The following is a 12,941-nucleotide window of genomic DNA, read 5'->3' as shown; positions in this document are numbered from 1 at the left end:
ATCAATGTGATGCCTCCATCTGGAATAAAACTCTTCAATTATTCTTTCCAAAAAACCTGACAGTAGATACATTAAGTGGATAAATGCTGTGTAATAACATGCATCAAATGTTCCCTTCCTGCTTTTAAGAGTAAAAAAGTGCAGAGTCAAAGGTTATAATCGACTTAAAGACATAAAAGCAGAAACTGCAGTGAAATGTTGAGGCTGGAGTCTTGGAAAGACTGAAAGCTCTAATGCACATGAGAGAAGTGTGGGAAAGTCTCCTGTATAAAACTCACTGATGAAGATGCATTAAGCGAGCAGAAGACACCAAATTTATCATTGATTATGAGTTTACATTTCAATGTATATACGTTTTTCTCAACTGTTTAAAACTTCTCATTCAGACTCTTATTTTTCTTCTGAATTCTGTTTAAATCTCTCAGTTTAGGTTGTCTTTGTCTCTGAATTCTGAGTTTAAATCTAACAATTCAGATTTTTGCTCTCTAAATTCTTCTTTAATATCTCAGATATCGTCATTTTCTTGAATCTGCTGTATGAATCTGCCAGTTTTTATTTATTTTTCTCTGAATTCTGATTTTAAATATCTCAGTTCTGAGATTTCATTTCACTACATTCTTTTCCACTGAATTCTGAGTTTAAATCTCCTAATTTAGTTTTAGTTCATCCTTATTAATTCAGTTCAAGTCTACCAGTTCATATTGTTTTCCTTTGAATTCAGTATAAATCTTCCACTTATGATGTCTTTTTCTCTGAATTCTTATTTTTTCCCTCTGAATTCCAAGTTTAAATCTCTAAATTTCCATTTTAATTTTTTAAATTAAGTTGAAAAAAGTTTAAATCTACTAATTTAGATTATTTACTTTTTCTTCTGAATTTACTTTAAATCAGGCATTTTTCATTTTGTTTTCTTTGAATTCTAAATTTAATACTCTCAATTTAGTTATTTTTTTCAAAATCCTAAGTTTAAATCTCTCAGTTGACATATTTAAGTCTACCAATTCAGATTGTTAAACCTTGAATTTGGTTTAAATCTTCCAATTGTGATGTCTCTGAGTTCTGATATTTTCATTTTGTTAGATTTTTCCCTCTGAATTCCACGTTTAGGACTTTCAATTCCATTTTATCCTTGTGAATTCAGTTTAAATCTGCCAATTCAGATTATTTCCCTCTAAGTTCAGTATAAATATCCCAATTTTGATTGTCTTCTCCGAATTCTGAGTTTAAATTAATTTACTTTTTTTCTCAGATTTGTGAGATTTCGTTTCATTTGTTTCCCTATGAATTCTGAGTTTAAATCTATAGATTTATCGATTTTTTTTTTTCTGAAGTCTGAGTTAGAATCTACCAGTTGAGATTTTTTTTGCTTCTGAATCCAATTTAAATCTTCTATTTTTCTTTTATTCCTTATGATTTCTAAGTTTATATTTCTCAATTTAGTTTTTTTCCTCTGAATTCTGAGTTTAATTTTGCCAATCTTCTCTTTTCTCCCACTCTCAGAAAAAAAATGTATAATGTTGTGCCAAAGAAGTTACATACCCTTGTCAATGTGGCAGTACCTTTTTATGGAACAGAATTGTACCTTAAGACAAAGAAACACATTTTCAATTCAATTCAGCTTTATTTGTATAGCGCTTTTACAATGTAGATTGTGTCAAAGCAGCTTCACATAAATGGTCATAGTAACTGGAACATTTATACCTTTAAGGACATGATTTGTACCATGGGAAACCAAAATGTGCCTTTGTTTTTTTTTTTTTAAAACCTGCAGATACAATATTGTTTCTTCATCAAAGGCACAAATCTGATGCAAAAAGGTAACACTACAGTGACAAGAGTACCTTAACAGTGTCAAAAACGCTTAACCAAATGTTTATTAAAATGCCTTAAATGTTTATTTCACAATACCTATAGTTTTGTTTTACCAGTTGTTTTGTATTACAGAACTTAATTAATGTTAATGAGTTCTTTAAACATGTGCTTTTAAATGATGATTCATGTTTTAATATGGAAATTATTCAGAAATCACTTTGCCTTTCCAGTCATATTTATTTTCATATAATAAAGGAGTCCGACACTTATGTATCTTATTTTATGCGAACAATTGTGCACCTTCATTTCAATTGTGCCATAACAGTATCTTAAGAGGTCTTTTCCGTACCATATAAGCCACAATTTTAACACAGCTCCGAAACTGTTACTCAAGGAACATTATTTCTCCCAATTTAAAGTGTTTTTCTCTCTAAAATCGAAGTTTAAATCTCTCAATTAAATATTTTTCTTGTATTTCTGAAACTCCGGTTCTGGTAAAATTTAATTTTTAGGTTAAAGAAATAGGAAAAGAGGATAATAATAATTTTGTAGTCGATTCGTGACTTCTAGAATAGGAATAAGATCAGATGATCAAATTCCTAAAGATTCCCATCCTTGATGTACTAATAAATTCCATGTTTTCCTTTAAATCTCCTTACAGTTTTTTTTCTTCAGTATTTACCATAATTTTTTTTATGAATTCTGAGATTTGCATTTAAAGTTTTTCCCCAGAATTCCAAGATTAAATCTCCCAATTAAATTTTTTCCTTATGAAATCCGAGAGTAAATTCCCATTTTTCTAAAACTCCAATTCTTTTTGAATTGTAAAGTCAAAGAAGTTTTTGCACAACCAAGGAAATGGAAAAAGATGTAGGTCAAGAATCATTTTAGAATCGAATCATGTCTCTCAGAATCAGATGCACTCCCTAAAGATTCCCACTCCTGATGTACTGAAGTCCATGTTTTCCTTTGAGCATGTGTGTGTGTGTGCGCGTGTGTGTTTTTCTGCTGATTAATGCATCTCCTCCGTCCGCCATTAGCCTGCGTTTAGAGATGCGCGACTGATGTTTCAGCTCATGTCGTCTCATTTGTATTCAGCGACGGTTTCAGGCCCAGGCCAAATTAAATAGTTTTATCAAGGCCGTCTGATTATAGGTCGTGAGTGCTCGTGTGAGATAACGTTTAAATATTGATTTCTAGCCTGATGAAGAACGACTCTGCTGCGTCTGCCGTTATGCAAGACGTTAAAGGATTTTTGGTCAGCCATAACTCTACTCAAACACTCCTCTAGCAGTTTAAGTTAAATAATGAACTAAATTAACAAAGCAAAGCACTGATAAGAGTCAGATTTGTGATACAGATGAAGACAAAATTATTAACTCTCTTGTGAAGTTTTCATTCTTTATTTAATATTTTAAAATGTTTTTCATAGTATTTCCTATTTTTCTTCTGGAAAGTCTTGTTTCTTTTAGTTTTGGCAGGTTTTTACATTTAAACAAAATATTTTAAGGTCAATATTATTCACCCCCTTTATTAGCACCTACATTTTGGTTGGCTACAAAGCGAACCACTGTTTTCCAATGACCAATTACCCTAACTTGTAAATTATGCAGACTCGGTACCGGGTCTGTGATGTCATCGACCTTCGCTTTAAGATTTAAAGGGCTAGCATTGCACCAGACCCCCGTAGGTGGTTTCGTTTAAAGGTCTAGAATCTATATTTTATGCACATATGCATCACTTTGGTTTTTATTCTACTGTACAAAAGTTATTTACACTTAAATACACAGTATTTTGGATGCCCGCGCTGGGTATTTTGCATTGGTTGATTTTCACATTTTTAATATGACACATGTTATAGCTCAAATGAAAGCTCTTGCCGGTGCTCATACGGTTCTAGCATTCTTTTTACTGAATTATATTCACATATCAAACAGTTGCCGAATGAATTGCGGTGTTTCCATGGCGCAGAGGTGAAAACAATACATTTATGATCACTAAGCAGCCCCAGATAGCACAGACAGCTGTCATCTCTTACCTTATGCTGTGTGCTTCAGGGCCATTCTCCTCTGTTTTTGAGGTGATGTGCATAAGTAATCCTTTTATATGTCTGATGTGGTCCAAACACAGTGAATTATGTTTGATCAAACAAAAGAATAGTGAAATGTAAACAAGGATCGGTCTCTGTGGCTTGTACAGCACCTCTCATCAGTTGGAATACAATAACTTTTGCATAGATTATGGTAAAGACATTTGTCTTTTTTTCTATGATTACAGACATGTGCAGGAACCACCAAAATTAATTACAGCACACTAGACCACACAGAACCTAAAAGGTACACTTTCAAATCTGAGTTTATAAAAAAATACAAAAAGCGCCTCTTTTTTAGGTGTTTATAACACAGACGACATATGCAGTTATTTTAAACACTTTCAATGGTGTTTTATAAAAACTCAAAGTGTTTTCTTTAAAATGAGACCAAATTTTAGCATTTACACCTCTGCATGTGCATTGGGAAGCTTTTAAATTTGGGTAGGCAAAATCCAGACAGAAATCCCAAAATAGCAGCAGAGTTTAACTGGTTAACCTAATGAACCTAGTGAAGCCTTTAAATGTCACTTTAAGCTGAATACTAGTATCTTGCAGAATACATGGCACAATATTATGTACTGCAATCATGGTAAATGCAAAATAATTAATTTATTGAAACTATTTTATTTAAAAATGTGTTTGAAAAAAAAATTCAGTTTGAAAAAATGAAAACACAAGTTAAAACCAAAGAACTTTGTCTTCCACTATGTTCTTCAGCCACATGCATTAATAAACTGGATTCAGATCTTACTTTCGACCTCATGTTTGGCTTTTTTGCTTTTTCTTTCATTATTTTTGCATTGTTTCAACAGAGTGTCATCTTGATGCTTCTGTGGGTCTCGTCTATCAAATCTGAGCTTTTTTCTGTGTTTGCTCTGTTGAATTGGAGTCAGATGATTGGCTGGGCCATTCTCCAGCTTGATTTTCTTTTTCTGAAAGCATTCAAGAGTCTCCTTGGCTGCGTTTAGGATCATTGTCTTGCTGAAATGTCCACTCTGGTTTCATCTTCATCCTAATGTAGATGTTGGACTGAAGCAGCTGATGTTCATTTACACTGAGGAAGGGCAGAGGGCTAATGAAGAACTACTAAGAAATTTCAGCTGCTGTCTGGGCTTTCCATGTCTTTCTACACCTTCCTTTTTTCATGTGTTCAATACTTTTTTTTCTCTGTTATTTCATTTTGTTATGCATAACTTAATTTGTAGACTAATTAGATTTGTTTTCTTTGCATGTATGGATTTCTTTGGTTGTTACCAACTGGTGAACATTTTCAGTCAACAGCACCTTTAGAGGTATGTTTTCTGAGAAAAATGGTGATGAGCTCCATAATTATTTTTTCCTGTTGTATCCGTGTTATGAAATCAGCATGTTATTTTAAGATATAACCATAAAATTAAAGTCCAGAAGATCATTACATATTTTGAAATCTAGCTATATCTACTTTACTCATTCTGGTTTATTTGTGAAGAAGCAAGTGTAATCAGATTTGTTGTTGTTGCATGCAATTAGTTTTAATGCGTCTTCATCAGTGTGTTTTATAGAGGTACAAAATTGTCCTATCTCATTGGCTGGCTCTAACCAATAAACCGCCGGCGAGTCTCGTTGGCTGCCGACATTGTTTATTGGTCAGGCAGCGGCCAATAAAACAGCTTTACCCCTGCCCCGCCCTGTGCTGCTCACGCCTCTGCATCTACGAGTGCACAAAGGAGTTCTGCAACAGAGATCGGAAGATGTGTTTAAGTCAGAGCGCAAGAGATTTGTAGTTGAATTGGCAAATCTGAGAGGTTGCGAGTGCCGGCCTGTGGTTGTACAGTGAAGCTGCAATCAAATCTGCCGTACACACATGTGTCTGTCATTTTGTATTTGTGAATGACATTTTACAAGTACACAATTATTAATCTGCAACTTCAAATTTAAAATACAAGTGTGTGTGTGTGTGTGTGTGTGTGTGTGTGTGTGTGTGTGTGTGTGTGTGTGTGTGTGTGTGTGTGTGTGTGTGTTTGTGTGCAAATCGAGAGGTTCAGCTGTTCGCATCAGAGCTGTGAGTGTACATTTCAACCTACACATACAAATATTATCATCACAAGTGCTCACATTTACATTTGCAAGCTCTTGAGTTTTGCTACTGATTTATCTTCATAAATCTTTCCCACACTTCTCTCATGTGCATTAGAGCTTTCAGTCTTTCCTCCTTCAGCAGCAGTTCTTGCAATTTCTGCTTTTATGTCTTTAAGTCGATTATAACCTTTGACTCTGCACTTTTTTACTCTTAAAAGCAGGAAGGGAACATTTGATGCATGTTATTACACAGCATTTATCCACTTAATGCATCTACTGTCAGGTTTTTTGGAAAGTATAATTGAAGAGTTTTATTCCAGATGGAGGCATCACATTGATATAAAGTGATTCATAAAGAAACTGCAATTCAGTTTCAAGAAGAAGTGCCAGAGTAGTGAGATTTATAAGCTAGCAATTATAAAAACAATAATCAAAAATAATCAGCATAAGTTTTACGCAGCGGATGCCCTTCCAGTTGCAACTCGACACTGGGAAACACCCATACACTACGACCAATTTAGCTTATTCAATTCCCTTATAGCGCATGTGTTTGGAGTGCGGGGAAAACCGGGGCACCTGGAGGAATCCCACGCCAACAGGCGGAGAACATGCAAACTCCACACAGCAAGCCAACTGAACCAGCTAGAGGTCAAACCAGCGAGCATCTTGCTGTGAGGGGATCGTATTACTCACTGCGCCACCGTGAAGACCCCCTACTTAAAACTGAATTTGTAAATTCTGTAGTGTTATAACATACTTGAAATTACCTTTACATTTTGTTAATAGCTAATTGAGATGTGAAATCAGAATTCCAAGATGTAAACTCAATATTTTTTTGAAAAAAAATGTCTGAATTGTGAGGTTTTAATTCTGAAATCAGAGGACAAAAATGATCAGAGGTGTGAGATTTTAGCAGAATATTTTTACATTCAGCTTAAATAAGCAGATTGCACAGCCAAAAATGTGAGGTTAATTAAGACATGCAATCGGAATTTCAGGAAAGTCTGGATCTCAAGATGTTGAAATCACATTTTATTAAAATAAAATCAGAATTTTAAGATTTTATTTACATTTGCACAGAATTGGGAGATATAAACACTGAATTCACAGGGGAAAATCTGAATGAAGAGTTTCAGCTGAAAATTGCAGACAATAAAATCTGAATCGAGAGACTTCAAGGAGGTGATTGCCACAATGCTAACTGGTTAGCTGAATATCTGTAGGAGACATACATTGTATTTTGGCGATTGGCAACAAGGTGTCAGTACGACACTATATAACCGTGGATTCACTGCATGGAGGAGGAGAGTGTTGGTAGGCATAGATATATACACTATTGTTGTCTATTGGACGGAATGCGTCAATAGCGCCGCCATCTTGCTACAGGGTAGCGCTCCTTTCAAATGAATGCGGGACCAAGGTACAGTGGAGGACTGTGGCTTTCCAAAGCCAGAGATATACACATATACACATATATCTATGCTCGGGAGTTTTCCTGGATGTTAGTATTTTTTTTTTTTTTTTCTAATTACGAAAATTTTAATTTTACATCACTTTTCTACATTGATGGATCAGTGACCGCACGGGCATTCCTGACAAAAAGCTTGTGTTTGTGTGTACAGAAATGTACTATTCACCCTCCCTGTTAAACTTGATCTAATCATGTCCTGAAACACAGCTCCTCTCCTGCTTTCACTGCTCATACTGACGGAGGGAGCGATTCGTTTGTGAATGAATCTCCGTTATGAACGACTCCTTCACTAGCCGACTATAATACCAGTTTCTGGCAGCGCAGCATCTCGTTGTCATATTTCTTTTGCATTGTTTGCTGATTTTATTCAACAAAACTAGCATAAGCCGAGTGTTTAGTGCGAGTTGGTGCTGCTTTGCCTTATGGTGAATGCAGTAAGTGACTGTATTATCATCAATAACGTTACCTGATTAGCATAAAAGTTCAGAACATACAAAAACAGAAAAAAATTAATATTACCTTTGAAATGTTCTGCCTTTGTGCTTTGTTTTCTTTGTTTGCTCGTTACTACACTCGTACACAGCGCTAAAGTCCCGCATCTTCACGTAATAACACTGTGTTGACTATTGCGGTTGAATGACATTTGTCCTGGGAGCACTGTACCAATATGGCGGCGCTATTGACGCATGCTCAGGGTCCCTATGCGATATCTAGTGTATATATCTATGGTTGGTAGGAAGCACACAGTTTTTTTTTTTTTTTTTTTTTTCGGTTTCGAAGTTTTTTTTTTTTTTTTTAGTTTTTTTTTTATTGTAGTATTTACAAACATAGTACAATAGAATACATCTCACAACAGTTATGAACATAATAAAAATAAATAAAATAAAATGAAATAAATTCTTTCAGTTATACAATGTATAAACATGCCAGGGGTAGAAAAAAGAATAGGTAAGATAATGATAATTATATATAAAAAAAAACTTATTCAATCAAATGAAATTTACATAATGCCTCATATGTTTTTTTTAGCTTTTCTGTTTTTTATGTTACATAATGTAGTACCATATTGTTTAATCTCCTTTATAAAATGAACACAATTTGGTTTAGCTTTGGCCCATTTCTTGACATGGATATGGTATTTTCCAAGTAATATTATTAGTTGTATAAGAAAACATGTTTTGGAGTCAATTCCATCTTGTACAAAAGCAAGTATGACATCATATAACCCAATTTGTATTAGTGTACGAAATGTCCTTGAAATAAAGTTAGAAACATCAATCCAAAATAATCTTGAGTATACAGACTAAACAGATTCTTCAAAAGATTTCTTCAAAAGTTTTCTCTATCAACTCCAAATCGTTCAAATAATTCTTTTACAGGATAAATTCGGTGTAAAATTTTAAATGATACCAGTCTTACTTTATTACTTATAAAGAACTTATTTGTTAGTAACCATACTTTTTTTCCACTCAATGCTTCCAAATTTTGATGACCAGAAGACTGTTGAAGATGGTATTTGATTCTTTTTAAATACATTTCTAATATATCTATTACTACATTAAGCACACAGTTTTTGACCGTAACTGAGCGTAACTCAACTCAAGGTAACAGAGAAGTGTGCGTATAGATTAAGGAAAGTGATAAAGTAATTCTGTTTATTGGAAAATGAAGACGTTTTTATTTGCATGTATTTTGCCTACGGACTCTGACTTTTACGCGTACAAAACTTGCTCACTCTACCAACAATAGCGGCAATTGGAAAGCCGCTACAATATCTTTGAAACACAGTTCCTCCCCTGCCGTCCAAAGCCACACCTCCTGAAACACGAGCACTTTAAGGATTACAGACAACCCTCTCTCACGACTCTGCTTAGTGTTCGGCTGGTGGCGTGCAGGGAGATTAAAACTCAGAATTCAAAGGGGAAAGATCTGAATTAAGATTAATTTAGATTTATGCCCAGATTTCAGAGAAAAACATGTATACATTTTAAGATTTACACTGAGTTGAAAGGGGAAAATCCTAATTGAAATGTTGTAATTCAGAAGTAAAGGTTTATTTACATAGCACCTTTCCCAGACATTGTAAGGTCCAGCCAGTTGGTCCAATGACGGTATCCAATGGTGGATGAAGGTTCACTGCATGTTCGGTCTTTCCAGTGCACAATGTTGATTTATATTAAACTTAACTCATATCTGACTCCAATTTTAGTATGAGGTGGTTTAGAATATTAATATATTTATCCTCGTTTTATCTGACTCCAATTATAAAACATTAAGAAGATTATATCAATATGTAATTTAGATAAATGTTTGAACCGTTTGTCTTCACTAGTAACTATTACATCCGTTCATTCGGGTGCTCATGTCGCTCAGAGAAATCGCCTCGGCCGAAGGCGTCCCTCACGGTCACACTCCGGTCAGTCTTGAATATTAAACAGAGGTAAATTGACTAATACTTTAGATGGCCGCTACCAGCGCGCTCGTTCTAAAATACTTTAGTTAGTCCCGCTTAGATGTACACCTTTGAGTTAAGACAATCATCATTTCTAATTAGAGGTTAGGGCATTAATATAAATGTACCCGACTACTGGACTCTATAGTAACTTTGGTTTTCACCAAGCCCATGGTTTCCCATATGAACTTAATTTAGAATAATATTACCTTCAAACAAAGGTCGGGTACCCAATCTAGGTTAGTCGTGCAACACCTTGTTGACCTAGACGGAAGTTATCGCCCTTTCCACCTAAGTACACATGAATCAATATCAAGAGTCAGCCGGATCGCTAAAACACAATTAGTGTGCCCAATGCTCCATCTCAATTGGATTTTAGTCCGTCTACTGACCTGACGCAAGACGTGCGGAAACAAGGATACAGCGTAATCTACTTGAATTAATAATTACAGAGTGAGCAAAATATGGTCAAACATTACAATTTATTAGTCAGGTAAATGTATTATGCCAATTCAATCAGTCAATTCATAAATGATCAATACAAAACATCAAATTATCAAAGATAAATCCAAGATGAAAAAGATGCATTCCTGACTTTGTAATATACATAACATGGTGCAAGCCATGTTATGGGCTGATCTGGTTAGGCAGAATCGCCCTGAGTTTTTCTCAACCCTTACCTTAAATAATTCAAGAATTCCCTCAAGGAAGGGGGTGTGTGTGTATAACAAAAGGAAAAAGTCACACCCTTCACAGTGGTTCAAAAGATGCCTGAAGTTATATATTTATTGTGTTGATTATGTCTGTTTCTGAGAGAATGAGACCATTGTACCAATCGCACTGAGACATTTTAAATGTTATCAAACATGATAGTTAAAGTCAGTTTGGTTAATCTAGAACGTTCAAACATTGAAATGACCATATGCGTGAGTTGGGGGGATGAAGCTGAGTTTCAGCATACTCAGATGCAAATGCAGCAGGAACTGGTTTTTCCCGCATACCCCCCTGGTGGGTTGTGGAGTCCATTGGCCCTGTTTTCAGCTCATGTTTTGAATTGTCAAAGACATCAAAAATATTGGTAATATTTCAATTCTTACAACATTGAGTCACAAAGTGCTTTACAATAAGAGAAAACAAGTAAAAGAAAACATATAAATAAAAGAAAACAGGTTAAAAGCTCATCATAAATCATCAGCATTGACTCTGACGGCTACAAGAGAAAGGTTTCCACTTGTTTTTAATCAGCAGGTGATTGTGTGTGTGTGTGCCGAGGATTCTCTTAAGGCTTTGTTGTATTTGTGTTCTGGGCATCACGTTCGTCTCAGTGGTTTACCGCGGTTAATAAGCACATTTTAAGTGTGGTGTTGTGTTTTTCTGCAGAACACGTGTGCTCCATCATCGCCTCCATGCTGAGGAACCTGAAAGGGCAGCAGAGAAGTCGACTGCTCAGCAAATTCACAGAGAACGACTGCGAGAAGGTAAAAATAAGACGGCTGACGCTTGGCCTTTATTATCATCTACTGCTGCTGCTAAAAACGGCAAACGAGTGACGACAAAACGGCTTTAATGCAGAGCTAATGCTGCCATCAGGAGAATGCACTGCAGACTTCTGCTCTACAGCCTGCTCTCTGACTTTACCACCTATAAATACATATATTTTAGAGGAACAATGTGGCTGATTTAGTTGTAGATGTCACTTAAATGTGTTTGCTAGGAATTATTATTTACATCTGAACAAATAGCAGGGCTCAACAATAAGGACTGCCCGGTGGCCCGGGGCCAGCGTGTGAGATGCTCGAGACAGTAGACAGGATCGTTACTGGCCCGATCGGACCAGTGATGCCTTGTCACTAAAGTTTAATTTGCCTGTGACTTTTTGTCAATTGCGTGCAAATAGTCTTAGAATTGAGAAACAGTGTTTTCAAGCCTTCAAATGCTAACTTCTCGGTTCTTCTTATCTGATTGGATGTTGTGAGCACATCATTTTTTTCCGTATCAACCAGTACAGCGAAGAGACTGCAACATGACGGTAACATCAAATGATTATGCTAAAGGGAAAACATTTGTTTTCTAACGTCTTGGAAGCTGGCATTTACGAGGGTGCACCACGACTGAAAAAATTAAGTGATGTTTTGTACAGTTTGCCGTCAGTTTGGCAGGTCAGCCAGTTTCAAAACACTTAGAATTTTTCTCATTATACATTTATTACATTTTTAAATATTTAAATTCTAGATTTACAAACATTTTGACTTTTTTTTTTTGTGGTAAAGGAATAACTATTAACATTTTTTTTGGTGGGGCCAGTGAAAATATTGGCAGGGCATGTAAAAATCGGAACCACTGGTCCGATTGGGCCAGTAGAAAAAAACCTTAGCGTTGAACCCTGAATAGTAATTTGCTTAAATGAAAAAAAATTTAATATACTCTGATACATTATAATATACCTAATTATTTGTTTACCTTTTGTTACAAGGTATAGATGGCAGTTATTTGTCTTTGCTAGGTATTATAATGCATATCTCAAAAAAGGAAAGATGTCAGTATCAATCAACATGTAGAGTGTATCCTAAAAGTATTCATATCACTTCACATTTTCCACATGTTTTTATGTTACAGCTTTATTCCAAAATGTGTTAAATTCATTTATTTTCTCATCATTTTCCACACAATCCCCCATAGTGACAACGTGAAAAAAGAGTTTTTGAAATTGTTGCAAATTTATATATATATAAAAAAAAGCTGTAAAATCGCATGTACATCAGTATTCACAGCCTTTGCTCAATACTTTGTTGATGCACCTTTGGCAGCGATTACAGCCTCAAGTCTTTGTGAATATGATGCCACAAGCTTGGCACACCTGCCTTTGCAGTATTCCTCTTTGCAGTACCTCTCAAGCTCTATCAGGTTGGATGGGAAGGGTTGGAGAACAGCCATTCTCAGATCTCTCCAGAGATGTTCAATAGGATTTAGGTTTGGGCTCTGGCTGGGCCACTCATGGACATTCACTGAGTTGTTTTGAAGCCGCTCTATTGATATTTTGGCAGTGTGCTTTGGGT

At 35.4% G+C, this 12,941-nt stretch overlaps 1 protein-coding gene across 3 annotated transcripts in view; it reads left to right on the top strand.

The window, feature by feature from the left end:
- ctnnbl1 (catenin, beta like 1) overlaps positions 1 to 12,941 on the top strand; it is a 96,237-nt gene that overhangs the window by 50,752 nt on the left and 32,544 nt on the right. For all 3 annotated transcript variants that reach the window (XR_012398275.1, XM_073938194.1, NM_200866.1), the window contains exon 12: positions 11,266 to 11,363. Coding sequence is in view for 2 of the 3 variants with exons in the window: in XM_073938194.1 (XP_073794295.1) it covers positions 11,266 to 11,363 (98 nt within the window). In the remaining variant the exon portion in view is untranslated. The remainder of the gene's footprint in view (positions 1 to 11,265; positions 11,364 to 12,941) is intronic.

The sequence above is a fragment of the Danio rerio genome, chromosome 23 (assembly GCF_049306965.1).
Source record: "Danio rerio strain Tuebingen ecotype United States chromosome 23, GRCz12tu, whole genome shotgun sequence".
NCBI lineage: Eukaryota > Metazoa > Chordata > Actinopteri > Cypriniformes > Danionidae > Danio > Danio rerio.
This window is presented reverse-complemented; position numbering and strand designations above follow the sequence as displayed.